This window comes from Sipha flava, unplaced genomic scaffold (assembly GCF_003268045.1).
Source record: "Sipha flava isolate LNK unplaced genomic scaffold, YSA_version1 73_pilon_pilon, whole genome shotgun sequence".
In the NCBI taxonomy this organism is placed as follows: Eukaryota; Metazoa; Arthropoda; class Insecta; order Hemiptera; family Aphididae; genus Sipha; species Sipha flava.
In genome coordinates, this window is record NW_020273613.1 from 707,803 (window position 1) to 721,422 (window position 13,620).

General features: G+C 28.3%; 1 protein-coding gene across 1 annotated transcript; it reads left to right on the forward strand.

The window, feature by feature from the left end:
* Nucleotides 1-5,406: 5,406 nt before the first annotated feature.
* LOC112692392 (THO complex subunit 4-like) lies at nucleotides 5,407-10,134 on the forward strand. The gene is made up of 5 exons (XM_025567050.1): nucleotides 5,407-5,631; nucleotides 7,400-7,540; nucleotides 8,436-8,583; nucleotides 8,650-8,754; nucleotides 9,974-10,134. Exons 1-5 carry the CDS (start codon nucleotides 5,407-5,409, stop codon nucleotides 10,132-10,134), a joined length of 780 nt encoding a protein of 259 aa, XP_025422835.1.
* The last annotated feature ends 3,486 nt before the right edge of the window (nucleotides 10,135-13,620 follow it).

The window sequence follows — 13,620 nt, forward strand, 5'->3', positions numbered from 1 at the left end:
TACAGCATGTAGCAGAGCTCATGGTGGCAAACAAAATAATGTCGTAGGGTTCTACTGTTTTGGGTTATTTTTTAAAATTTTAGAACATATACAGTAATAATTTTCATCGGAACGAGGAGAACGATGCACAATTTGAATACAAACGTATGATATGATTTCAATTCGTATCGAGTAGGAATACGTAGTACGGTTTATTTTTGATTTCATCGAAGAGTCAAATGTTATATACGATCGATTTTTTTACTATAATATCTGTTTGTGTGTAGCTGCACACCTTGCAAAAATGTGTGCCTACTTTAAATTGTTGACGAAACATTGTTTAATTATTTAAAACTGATTATTGAGAGTTAGTATAATTTATTCTATATCATATTATATATATATATATAATTATGTATAATACACAATTGTCAATTACACAAATAATAATCCGTTCATCGAGATAACGCAATACCTAATAATAATAATAAATCTAATATCAATTGTAGTATTATTTGGTATTATGTTTATGATCGTGATCAAAGATTTAACTACGAGTTTGGGTGCAAGAATTTTTGATTGATAGTGTTTCCATCCAATTTTTTGTGTTTATCACATCAGTTATCTGGTATTCTGGTTTTCAATTAATAAAATAATAACGATTAATATCATAGACATGTCAATTTTATTCTGTGCTAAGATTAATATACTGAATCTTAATTCTTTAATCGTAATATTTGAAATTATATTATAATTGGTATAGCTTCAAAAAACCTAAATACATTGTTGATCTTTTACAAACCCAAAGAAAAACAAGGTAAGAAAAATTTTATGAAAATACTAAATGCATTTAATTACAAATTTTATTTTAGATAATACATTTTCTGATATTAATGTTCCTACAAATGATCCAGATGATCCAATGTCTATTGTTAAAAATACGGACTACCCAGATGACTCGTTGTTGATGTGTGATCAATCACCAAAAGTCAATGATAATATATTAAAGAAAACAGTTTTACTGATTCAGTCAATAAAATACAATTTTTCTTTTAGATTATATATTAAATAATACTATAGAGAAAGAATTAGACTAATGTTAAAGTCCCATATAAATAGTACTACTTCAATGAGTTATTTTTTAAACTGTAAATCTATAGATGTTCTGATAGACTAAGGTAATTGTAGTATACCTATCTTTCGATGGTATAAAAAAAGATTGACGAACAATTAAGTACACTTTTTTAGAAAACTTTATTAAAAATGAAACAAACACACACAAATTCACGGGTCTCTAACAAAAACTCACGATACAACCGTCTCTCAGTCGAAACCCGCACTATCCCCCTACTGTGTTGTTTATGTCCTTAAATATTATTTTATAAGGCGCTGCCTCAGCTCATTTGCTTCATTGACCTAATATTACGCAATTTAAGAAGTTATATTTGTCTATTTTTATTAGTGGCACATGCCACATACAACATAATTAAATTCAACTTGCTCAAAAAGAGAAACAAAAATTGTATAACAGACAAATAACGTATCGTCTTATTGATGTTACTTTATGCTTAAGACTAGGTGGCCGTCCATTTCGTGAAAATATTGAAAAGAGTTCAGAATTACATCAAGAGCTGTTTTTAGAATTAGTCAATTTGCTTAAAAAATATGATCCAGTATTAAAATATCATTTAGATAATGGACCTCGGTATGCGTTATATACGAGTAACCATATCTAAAATGACCTAATATTATCAATTTGTAATATTATTTGAAGAAAAATTTCTACTGAACGTTGTGGGAAAAAAGTTTCAATCATTGCGGATGAAACTAGTGACATTGGTCACAATGAGCAAATGTCTTTTGTTATCTGATATTATTCATCCGAGCATAAAATACCAGTTGAAAGATTTTTTTGTTTAAGAAGATTATTACATGGATATGCTAAAACTATTTTTTTGGAATTATGTGATATATTAAACAATATAGGTATTGAATGGCATAATGTGTTATCGGTTTGCTTCGACGGTGCTTCTACAATGGCTGGTCATGCAGCAAGCGTTCAAGCTAAATGTAAAGAAATCAATTCAAAGTATTTTCATGTTCATAGTTATGGGCATTGCTTAAACCTTGTATTAGTAGATTCCATTGGAAAAGAAAATCGTGTGACATTTGATTTTTTTTTGGTACCGTTCAATTTATTTATAATTTAATTTAAGGTAGTTGTGTACGTCATGCTATATCAGAGAAAATTTTAACTTCAATGAATATAAAGTTACAAACATTGAAGACACTGTCAATTATTGGGCATGCCGTTCTGAAGCAATTGAGGAAATTAAACATAATTATGTAGCAATATTAAATGCACTGGAGGAAATATCAGACTCAACAAATCTTCCAGATGTAAGAGCCAAAACAAAAGGTCTCATTTATTTTTTGATAACTTTTAAATTTGTTTTTGCTATGTTTATGTCTTAACATATTCTTATATTAATCTCTATTCTAAATTTAGTAAACAAATTTAGTGCTACATTAAAATCATCTAACTTGGATTTACATAGAGCAGTTACACTAATCACTGCTTTGCAAAACTTTTCAATCGATGAGATCAGACGAAACAATTAATACAATTTTTGATGAAACTAAAGTGGCTTGTACTAAAATTGATGTATTCATACATGAAGTAAAAAGGCGTAAAGTATCAACTACAATAGATTATGAATATCATTCACAACATTTTTTTTTTTTGAAAATACAAAGGAAGAAATGAAGATAACTGTATATAACAGTGTTATTGATAAAATTATAAATGACATCAAATTTCGTTTCAGTCGAGATACATTAAATTTAATTGATAGTGTTGGTAACTTATTAAAACTAGAAATAGAAAAAAACATATACAAACTATTTCTAATATATTTGGTTTATCTTTTGATCAACTCGACACTGAAGTCAGACTGTTTACACAAATAGATGACATACCAAGAGGAAGTAATAATAGTATAATAACTCAGTGGTTGAGTATGATAACTAAGAATGGAACAGACTTTTGAAAATATATTTAAAGTTCTACAAGAATTTACTACCATACCAGTCACTAGTTGCTCTTGTGAAAGAACTTTTTCAACAATGGTAGTAGTTAAAAATAAATTAAGAAGTACAATGGCTCAAGAAAGGTTAGATGCCTTACTTACAATTTTTGTTGAACAGGATATTGCAAAATCTTTATATATGGAGGAAATTATTGATGAGTTTAAAATACTAACACTAATACAAAGAAGATAACCATTATAAAATATAAATGTAAATGCTATTGACTATTGTATATTAAGTAAATTTAGTTGTATAATATGTAATATGACTAATATGTAAACTAATAATTATTTTATTTTAAAATTAAAATTTATTATAAACTAATTATTATAATATTGAGACAATATTGATCTAACTGAATTATAGTAGGTCAAGTAACCCCTACTAAAATAATTCTGCACACTCTGTGAAAAATTCCTGCATATGCCTATGTTCGCGATTGGTGATTTTGTCAGTTCCGTGGGTATCCCGATATGCAAGCCCGGATCAAGGGGGGGTAGAGGTGGCCATGGGTCTGGACCCACAACAGATATCAAAAAATAGTAGGCCCCTGGTGGATAGTTGGGTTTTTTCGTTTTTTTAACTTTTTTTTTAGCTCGTATAAAAAACAAGTATAAAATAGTATATAGTTTTATGGATTTATGTTCAGAGAGTAATGTTTTAGATGTAATTAATACCGATGATATAATTAAAGGGTTTGCTTCCCAAAAAGAAAGAAAAAATTATTTATATAAATAACATTTTTATTTTTTGTGTTAAAAAAAGCAAGAAATAAATTTATAAATTAGAATATAATTTTTTTTGTCTCTGAAATATATTTATGTGTGGATCATCAATATTTTTATAATAGTTTTGGGCCCCATAAAATTGTTTGGCCCCAGGCCTCAAATTATCATAATCTTGGTTATATATGTTAACTACATTATATTTAGTATACGTTATTATGCCTTATATTCTGATAAACTGAAATCGATTAAGTTTTACAAATGGTTTTATATGTATATAAATAAAATAATAATAAAAAAAAAAAAAAATGTTCGTTAAAGTTTTATGTGCGGCTTCGTAGTATGTAAACTATTCATTATATTTAGCCCACTTGATACTTCGAGTTTGACATGCTTGTCCTATTGTATACTGATCGACGGTATTGTCTCTGTGGCAATAACGGGATTACAGAATACAGATAAACAATATTATTTTAAAATTATTTTATTTGTAAATAACGAAACGACCCAGCCATGATAGAGAGTAAGGTACATGTAATGAGGTGCAGACGAATGCAACTCTCGTACACGCATGCACATATCAATAAATCGCAAGAAAATAAATATATTCTTGTACTCATAATCTAAAAAAACTACCATAAGTGGTTGTGAATTAAACGTATTTCCTGAACTTCGATTGTAATTTCGAAAAAATGGTTAAATTCGTAAGCTTCTTGGCTATGTTTTTTTGTAGGAATCACTTTTTTGATTTAAAACCAGATGTGCCCAAAATACAAATGTAATTCATGCATATATTAAAAATTGAAAACCTAAATTTAGAAGTATGTGTAATTCACTGCCGTTTATTGGTATATAATGTACGAGAAATCCATGTGATGCGATTCCCTTAACACTAATGATTTCTTACTACTCACAAACATGTAATGCTCTAAAATTATTTCTTATACTGAACCCCTTAAAAACTGACCATTTGCAATCCCCATAAATAATATATAAGTTTTTGTATTCATTTGGTATGAATAACTTAAATGTATTAAACAATTAGAGTTGTCATATGCATTTTTTTTTGTACATAAATGATGATGACTAACAATAAATATGTAAAATATAATCTATAAAACGTTATACATTATTTTATCAATGAAACCGAAAAAAAAATCATAATTGGATAATCTACTTAATAGTTGGTGGTATTCAATGGGCTAAAATATGACAATTGATGAATTTCGCCGGACGTAAACTATAATATAATACATATATAAATACAATAATGTACAATCTCTAAAGTCTTTTTATCTTTGGAAATCTTCTTTATGTCTAATGATTTGCAAACAGCATGTTTTTTTTTGCTAATGGACCATCACGTTTCGGATGTTTGTTAATTTCACTCTTACTCGTCGTTTAGTGTATCCATAGAGAACGTAGTGTAATGCGATCATAATACATTTTATTTGTTCATTGTGTGTCGGCAATTTTTTTGTTTAACTCTCTCCTAACGGGGTATCGTACATTTTCGTTTCTGGATCAGCTCGTATTATCCATATCCTACATATTCAAACGCCGTACGATCTGTTTGTGAATTTGTGATTTGGTATTTTATATCTGTTCAAAAATGGATGTGAGTTTGGTTGAATTGATCAAGAACAAAACGTCGTCATCCCGCGGAGGACGTCATGGAGGCGAAAGACAAGGCGGCTCCAGAAGTTTCAGTGGTGGTCAACGTGGAGGCGAAACATCGAATTTCCGACCAAATGGCGCTAGTAGAAGCGGTGGTGGTCCTATGGGCAGGGGAAGATCCATAGCAAGGCGTTCTAATGGATTTACTCCTTATTCGAAAGTAAAAAATACGTTAATGAACCGACGACCATTTTGTGGAATTCCTGTAATTTAAATTTGACTTTGTCGAATTTGGTTCTTCAGTATTACGGATTATCAGTTATAAGTTGTATAAAATTATTTTTATTGCTGTGACTAGTGTTTGAACCTCATCTTTAATAATTACTTGTTTGCTATTTGAATCTTTAGCAAAATTCGTACTAACTTTGATCAAGCCCTCCTAATGTAGGATTTATATTTTTAGATTAATACTTTTTTATAGATTATCTAATCATGACCCTTGGAAGGCAGTTACCATATTAAGATACGGTTTACCAGTTGTTACAACAAGCCACAGCATATTGTCTGGTTTTCAACGAGTCATTCAAAACACAGCATTGCAGCGGAAAGTTCAGTGGGTTCCCAATAGTGCAATGTTCAGACATGTTTAATAATTTATTTAACTATATTTGTATAAACATATATGATTAAAATTAATAACTACATAATTAATACTACTAACTAATACTAAACTAAAATTAACTAAGATGGGACAAATTATCATTAATAATAACAATATTATTCAACTGTTATTGGAAAAATAGTAAGAAGATGAATTACAAAATATTCTTTAAATAGAAATTCAGTTAATAAAACTATGAAAAATAAGTTTTTTTTTTGAAGTGTTAATTTATGGATATTTCAATCACAATAAACAAAAAATGTAGTTTTAGTTTAGCTAAAAACTAGTTTTTCTACTCAAATTATGATCAATTTTCATGTATTTACATTGAAATTGTAAAACTAAAAAAAAAATTAAAAATTTGAGCACAGTGTGACTAGTCCTAGACTAGTGTAATTGACAGTCATTATAACTATTGTTCACACCCACACGTCAATCACATTGGAAACTATGCTAGGGTACTTATTTAAGTAACAGTTATTAGTACGATTGTTGCAGTTGGTCGTAGCTCGGAAACCTTATATTTACACAATACCCATGTAACTATACAAATCATTATTCAATATCATATTTATAGAAAATGTATACTTATATTAGTATATTGATACAATATATTTATATATTAATTACAAATGATTTGTTAAAATTGATGATTATCTTCATCAAGGTTTATAACAATGTCGGTAAAATTTCAAAATAATATTGGATTTTTGGAGGAATTTTTATAAGAAATAGGTTCTACATTTATAAATCGTTAAGTAATTAAAAATATTATTGATAGTCATAAATGTCTATTCTGTTAGGTTGATTACTATTATATATTAGCACTCTTGTAATTAGTTGATTATCTATATAAATATATTTTTATTTTATTTTTTTTATTTAGTATTGAACCATAATAAAATTGGGTAACTAATTTATAAGTTATACAGTTCATAACAAGGTGCTTGTTCTAAAATCTTATATTCTTTTGTAAAAATGTTTTGTAAAATCAATGAATTAAAAAAAATAATTGCCCCTAAAACAATGGTAAATTTATACTTATGACTATTACTTTTTTATCCTTAAATTGATCAAGACGAATGTATTTACTGGTATTATTGTGAAGACCAAAAATAAACTATATTTTAAGTATTTTAATGAATGTAAACACATGTATTGTATATATATTTTTTTTTTATATTACTATTAAACGTTGTTATTAATACATTATGTTAATTTAAATGAATGAATAGGTTCAGTACTACTTCATTTTATATAGATACCATATATATATGAATTTTATATAATAAAAAAATATATAATGCTTAATTTTTATCTTATTTAGGCCGATGTAAATTCATCATGGACTCATGATATGTACGAAGGACCAAAAAGACAGCAAATTAAAGGAGGTCTTTCAACTACTAATATTCATAAAATTGTTATATCAAACTTGGACTTTGGAGTTACATCTAAAGATATACAGGTTTAAATAACAATAATGATTTTGAATTATAATTTTAGGAATTTTTAAATTAATATCTTTTTATACTTTTAAAACTTATTAATATCTGTTTTACTTAAGTGTTGATAATTTTAGTTCTAATGCAAGTATTTACTTATATTAATATTTATGTTAAGGTATAGTCAATTATAATATATCTTGGTTCTATAAATTTATTAGGCAATAAATATCACTTTTGAAAGTCAATGAATTGGTAGTTACCAACCAAAGTTTATTTTAATCAAATCCATTATAAATATTCATATTGATAGGGATTTTTTTTTTGTAAATTATTTAAATTTTATAAGACTTCAAATTCACTTATAATTAAATATGAAACTTACTATTTAGGAAAAATATTTTTAAGTATGAAATATTAAAAACAAAAAACAAAAAAACTGCATAAATCTTAATAATTATATTTTCTAGTATCATTGTCTATAATAATGCTTGAGTTAGTAAATAAGATGTTTTAAGAAGAAGAAAAATAGAGTTTTATTATTGAATGATTTCTATATTAATTATTAATAAATTATAAGTATATGTTATAAAAAACTGGTATATTAATTTTTCAATTCATCAAAATATAAATAAAACTATTTTATGTTGATAGGTTAAAATAAAAGTTGATAAATTTCCTGAAATGTGTTTTACTGAAAAAAACTAGGTTTCATTTTATTATCAATGTGAAATTCTTCTCAGTAACTTGTGACTTTAAAAAGTACCTAATCTATCTACTTGTATATTCCTTGATACATTTCTGGATTTAAGAATATTTTAACTTTTTTCTTGTGAATGAATGTTTTGTGTTAGCTTGGAAGTTATAATTTGATTAATTTGTGTGTTATATATTATTTTTAATACTTTTTTTTTACAGGTGCTGTTCAATGAGTTTGGTCCATTGAAAACTGCAGCCGTTCACTATGATAGATCTGGTAGATCTTTGGGAACAGCTGATGTTGTATTTGGCAGTAAAAATGCCGCATTAAAAGTAGTACATCGATATAACAATATACGGCTTGATGGTATGTATTTCAAATATTTTGTAATTTTATAATTTTATTGTTGATTACTTTTATTGATTATTAAAGGCCGCCCTATGAAAATTGAACTTGTAACTGATTTTTCAACTGTTGCCAACCTTGTTACTCGTCTCAGTAGACCAGCACCATTGCCTGTACGAGGTATTCGAGGTGGTATGTTCCTATTTTGTACTATGGAATATATTTATTTATATATATATATATACAGCGCCGGCGGAAGGGCAGGACAGAAGGGGCAGCTGCACAGGGCCTCGCCATTTTAGGGGCCCCGCGCCTAAAATGGCATGTAATAATTTGTAATACTATAAATTTGTTTTTAATATTAAAAATACAAGTCCCATCTGTAGTGGTGTCTGGGTTTTTAATGAAGTGCATATCAAAAAAAAAAAAATGTAACCAATATATTATATTACGAATAATTTTATGAATATTTAGTTATAATTTCGATAGAAATCAGAAATGCGATTGTTGTTTTAAATTTAGGTACGATAATGATTGATGAATATTATCAGCTTATATAATAATACGCGTGAGAGTAAAAATAAATTATAAGACTGACTAACAACGGCAACGGCGACGTCTAAAATAATTCGCTGAAAACAATGTAATTTATTATGTGTACATCAATTCCAATAATTTCATTATAACCCGGGTTGCTTGTTTTTCTTTCCGAAAATACGTATAGTTTATCGTATTATTATTCATTTATAGTTGAAGAATGATTGTGTACTCCTTATTTTGTATGTGATGGGTGTCCGCATGACCACAAAGACACAATCGGAGTGCACTTTCTGTTGTCATTTCATTTTTTTTTCATTTTAGAGTATTAGACAACTTATATTGTACTGTCTAGTTGTGCGATAACGAATCAGCCCTCGACGTACTCTTGTTACGATTATATATGTATTTAACATTGTTTATCGGAAATCGTTCATAACTAGGTTTGTAAAATATATTATTTCTAAATAATTAAAAAAGAAAAAAACAATTTTGATGTTAAAATGTTGATTTTTTTTTTTAATTTTTGTGTAGTTAACTTGTATTAATTGTACCTTAATATTTGATCTATACATATTTTATTTTAATACGAAAAATGTATCTGTGCATAAGCAAAAAAAATATTTATAGTTTTAAAAAATAAATCCAAATTGAAAATTGTACGTTTAATATACTTTGTTTAATTTTGTACATAAAAAATAAAATATTTTTTAGGGGTTATGTAAAATAGAAAAAAATGTATTTTTCTTCTTTAATTTGTATAGGGCCCATGAAAAAAATCTGCCCTGGGCCCCGCAAAATCTCCCGCTGGCACTGTATATATATATATTAAATTAAATTATAATAATTATAATTTAAATTCTTTTCTTTATAGGAGTAAGAGGTAACCGGGGCAAACGTGAAAATATCCGTGGTAACTCCAGAGGACGTGGCGGTAGAGGTGACAGGAATAGTGAAAAGAAAATGCCAAATGAAGATGAATTAGATGCACAACTTGATAGATATATCAAATTTAACAAAAGCATAAATAATTGATTTTATGTTTATATTTTTGACTATTTTCTAATATTTTTAAATAAATTAATATTTGACAGTTCAAACAGTTTACTAAATTATTTGTCAGATGGCTTAATAATTTCTTGATAGGTTGATAATAATTTTGACCTGTTGATCACCATATTTGATCAAATGTATATTATGTGATTTTGTATTGCATTATAATTTTTATTACATTTTTATATTCAGTCCCAGACATTTTTGTTTATTTTTGAAACTCAAATTATATACTATAATAACGATTTAATGTGTTAATGAAATTAAGAAGTACTATGCTTCAAAAGAGATTAAATTGCTTTCAACTATAGAGCAATAAATGATAATAAATTAAAATTCCAAAGACATTGGTGATATTAAAAACTAGACTGAACGCAGAATTGTTTTATAATAAATTATAATTATTTATCAAATTTATTATGTTTATTCATCTAAGTATATACCTAATCACGTTTTTTTATTATTTACCCAATTTAAATATATCAATCAATCCATTTCAAGTATTATGTATTTAATTTTTTTTTCGAAATTTATTTAAATTTTAATTATCAAGACAGTTATAACAATGAGAAAATGGCTATTCAGTAATTTTTTTAGGAAAAAAATTAAAATTTTAAATTAAACGGTTAGATATTTAGATATTTTTGTAAATATTTTTACCTGCATTTTGAACGATCAAATTAATTTTCAGTGGTGTTAGGAGCAGGCAGTGGCACCTTTTTGCATACCCTATAAAAGAGGTCTGCGCACCTCTATGGCAGAGACCTGCCCCTAGCCCACTCGGTTACCACGATTGAATAAATTTTAATAATATTTTAGGGAGCGGTGATTTTTTTGACGCTCGAGAATCCCTGTGATTTCGATTTTCTTCATTTGAGCTCTAATCATACATTTGGACATTGGTCCACGTTTAGATTATTATACAACAACTAGATCAACCACTAGCACCGTCCCTGATCGAACTTTTAAGTCTTCGGTCGTATTGCATTCAAACGATCGCAATGAAAATGCGTGAATAGGCGTACTGTTTCCTGTAGTACACATTGGCCTCGGATATAGTTGCAATTGTAAAACGATCCGCGGACGGAAATCGTATCGTGATATAACAACCACGAGTATTGTACATTTATATCTGGTTAACGCATATTATACGTACTGTACGTGTATCACAATTGTATTCGGTTCTAAGCTGCGTAGAAGTATTCAGGGGTTTCCGACGAGTAAACAGTTTTACAAAAGTCGTGTGTTATAGAATACTTTTTGTTCCACTAGCGTTATCGTAAATCCCTTTTAGTTTACCATTACAGTGTAGAACATGCCGAGTCGTGAGTTTGACGCCAGATATAGTACATTCCAATAATATTATATTCCAAACGGAGCAGGGAATCCGCAGTGAAAACCGTATGAGCTTACGTTCTTTATCACACGATATTATTGTTGCAGCAATTTATTAATTTCGAAATAAGTTCGTTCGAATGAATCAGTAATGAGTTTTCCATTTAATAGACGTGGTTTTCGGAAAAACTTGATTTTTAAAATATTATATATATATATATATGTAAGCAATCTACAAATCATGTACGAATCATAGTCACTTGAATTTTTTTTTTTTGATTTTTTCTTTTCCGGAGCGATACTAACCGTTTACTTTAGGTATTTAGGGAGTTGAGAATGTGACCGATTAAAAAATGAAAATAAATCATTTAGTTATGCACAAAGTAAACGGTTAGTATCGCTCCGGAAAAAAAAAATCAAAAAGGTATATGCCGTCTATACACTATCCACATAACGAAATTGATTTGAAAATATTTTATGGTTGTGTATTTAGTACTTTACTGAAATATCTTCGTTCTTGCCTACACAGATTTTTCTCAGAAAATTGAAAAATATCTAAATAAACCGTTCAACACTTTTTACTTGCCGCAAATATTGTACCGGTAGATAATACAACGCACGTTTCGCTAAAGTTTTGTTGGACGGACGTAGTCGTGAAATATTCCCTCGTCGTAGGAAAATCGAACAAGGCTCGCAATTTACTGATCACAACGATTGACATATATATTGCAATCGAACGGTGTTAACTTATTTTTTTTTTGGAAAATTATACGTCTTTATTGTTTATTAGATAACACTAATAGTTATGTTAATTTTTAGTTTTTAAATCAATTAACTCGATATATATCGATTTTTATCAACTCTTCGCCTTTTAAAATTTCGAATCGAAGTGACAACGGGATAAATTAAAACGATTCGCAAAATAGTGTGATTTATACGGAAATCTAAATTTAGCAGAGACCTAAATTTAAAGAACATGATATGATAGCACGATAATATCACGATTGCATGTTGATTTCATATACAACGTTTATAGATGATGGGCTTATTGAAAATTTGTTGTATAAGTAATGTATCTCGTCGAATACGGTACGATTCGGACGTAGGTAAAAGCTTTACAATATATTTTTCTGTTCACCGGTGCGGAACATTTATTATGTGGTTTTACGATTTTTTAAAATTTCTTTGGAATATTGTTCGCCGTTAATTATAAAGTAATCGTACTACACGTATGTATCGCGGTAGTTGTATATACATGCACATGCACACGTGGATGTACGGTCGGACATTGATGAAAATATATTTGCACTGCGATCGAGATGCGCAATATATTTCTTAGAAAAAAAAATCCATAAATTATTGATTATTAGTTTTTTATTAATTTATTTATACATGGATGTAAATCCTAAAACATTATATTGAAAATATTGCATGAGAAAAATAACAAGCATAATATAATAAATTAGTCATTGTTGCTTGAAAATATATTGTGTACAATAAGAGAGACCTTTTTTTTTTAAGTAAATATCGAATATAAATAAAATAAAATAAAATAAGAACCGAATAAATATAATCAAAGACATATGTATTACCTGCAACCATTAATAGATTAGCTGGGGAATGAGTTAGCTGGAGGGTTAGATGGATATTTTTTATTGTTTAATTATTGCCATTAATCGTTTTGCGAGTGTTCGACATTGAAAAAACGATTCGTTTAACATGACAGTACTGGTTTTCGCAACACATACCTATTTCAGGGACTATAGACTATAATATATATATATATATATATATATTGTATCAGGGATGAGCAACTGGCGGTCCACGTACTTTTTTTTATCCCGCCCGTGCCACATTTCTACTGGCAGCAACGATACTTGGCCATCTGACAGGCGCATCATATCGGCACCTTGACGCCAGGGCCCATCACTGTGTCATACATTTTACGGTTTATGTTAAATTAAGAGGGGAAAGCAAGACCTCGGCAGTTGGTCGATCGTTATTAATAACATTAGTTATTTCCACTAATTTACTTTGGTTGGGAGGGAGTACGTGGGAGGGCTGAATGCCCCAACTAAATTATCAGATATTCTAGCGTGCTCCTACTTTTTGGTCAAAAAGGATGCGTGAGAA

What these genes read in the sequence shown, in the direction of transcription:
- LOC112692392 (XM_025567050.1), top strand. Translation starts at nt 5,407, where the DNA reads ATGGATGTGAGTTTGGTTGAATTGATCAAGAACAAAACGTCGTCATCC. An exon ending in GATTTACTCCTTATTCGAAA is followed by an intron (nt 5,632 to 7,399) that starts GTAAAAAATACG and finishes TATCTTATTTAG; the next exon opens with GCCGATGTAAATTCATCATG. An exon ending in TGTACGAGGTATTCGAGGTG is followed by an intron (nt 8,755 to 9,973) that starts GTATGTTCCTAT and finishes TTTTCTTTATAG; the next exon opens with GAGTAAGAGGTAACCGGGGC.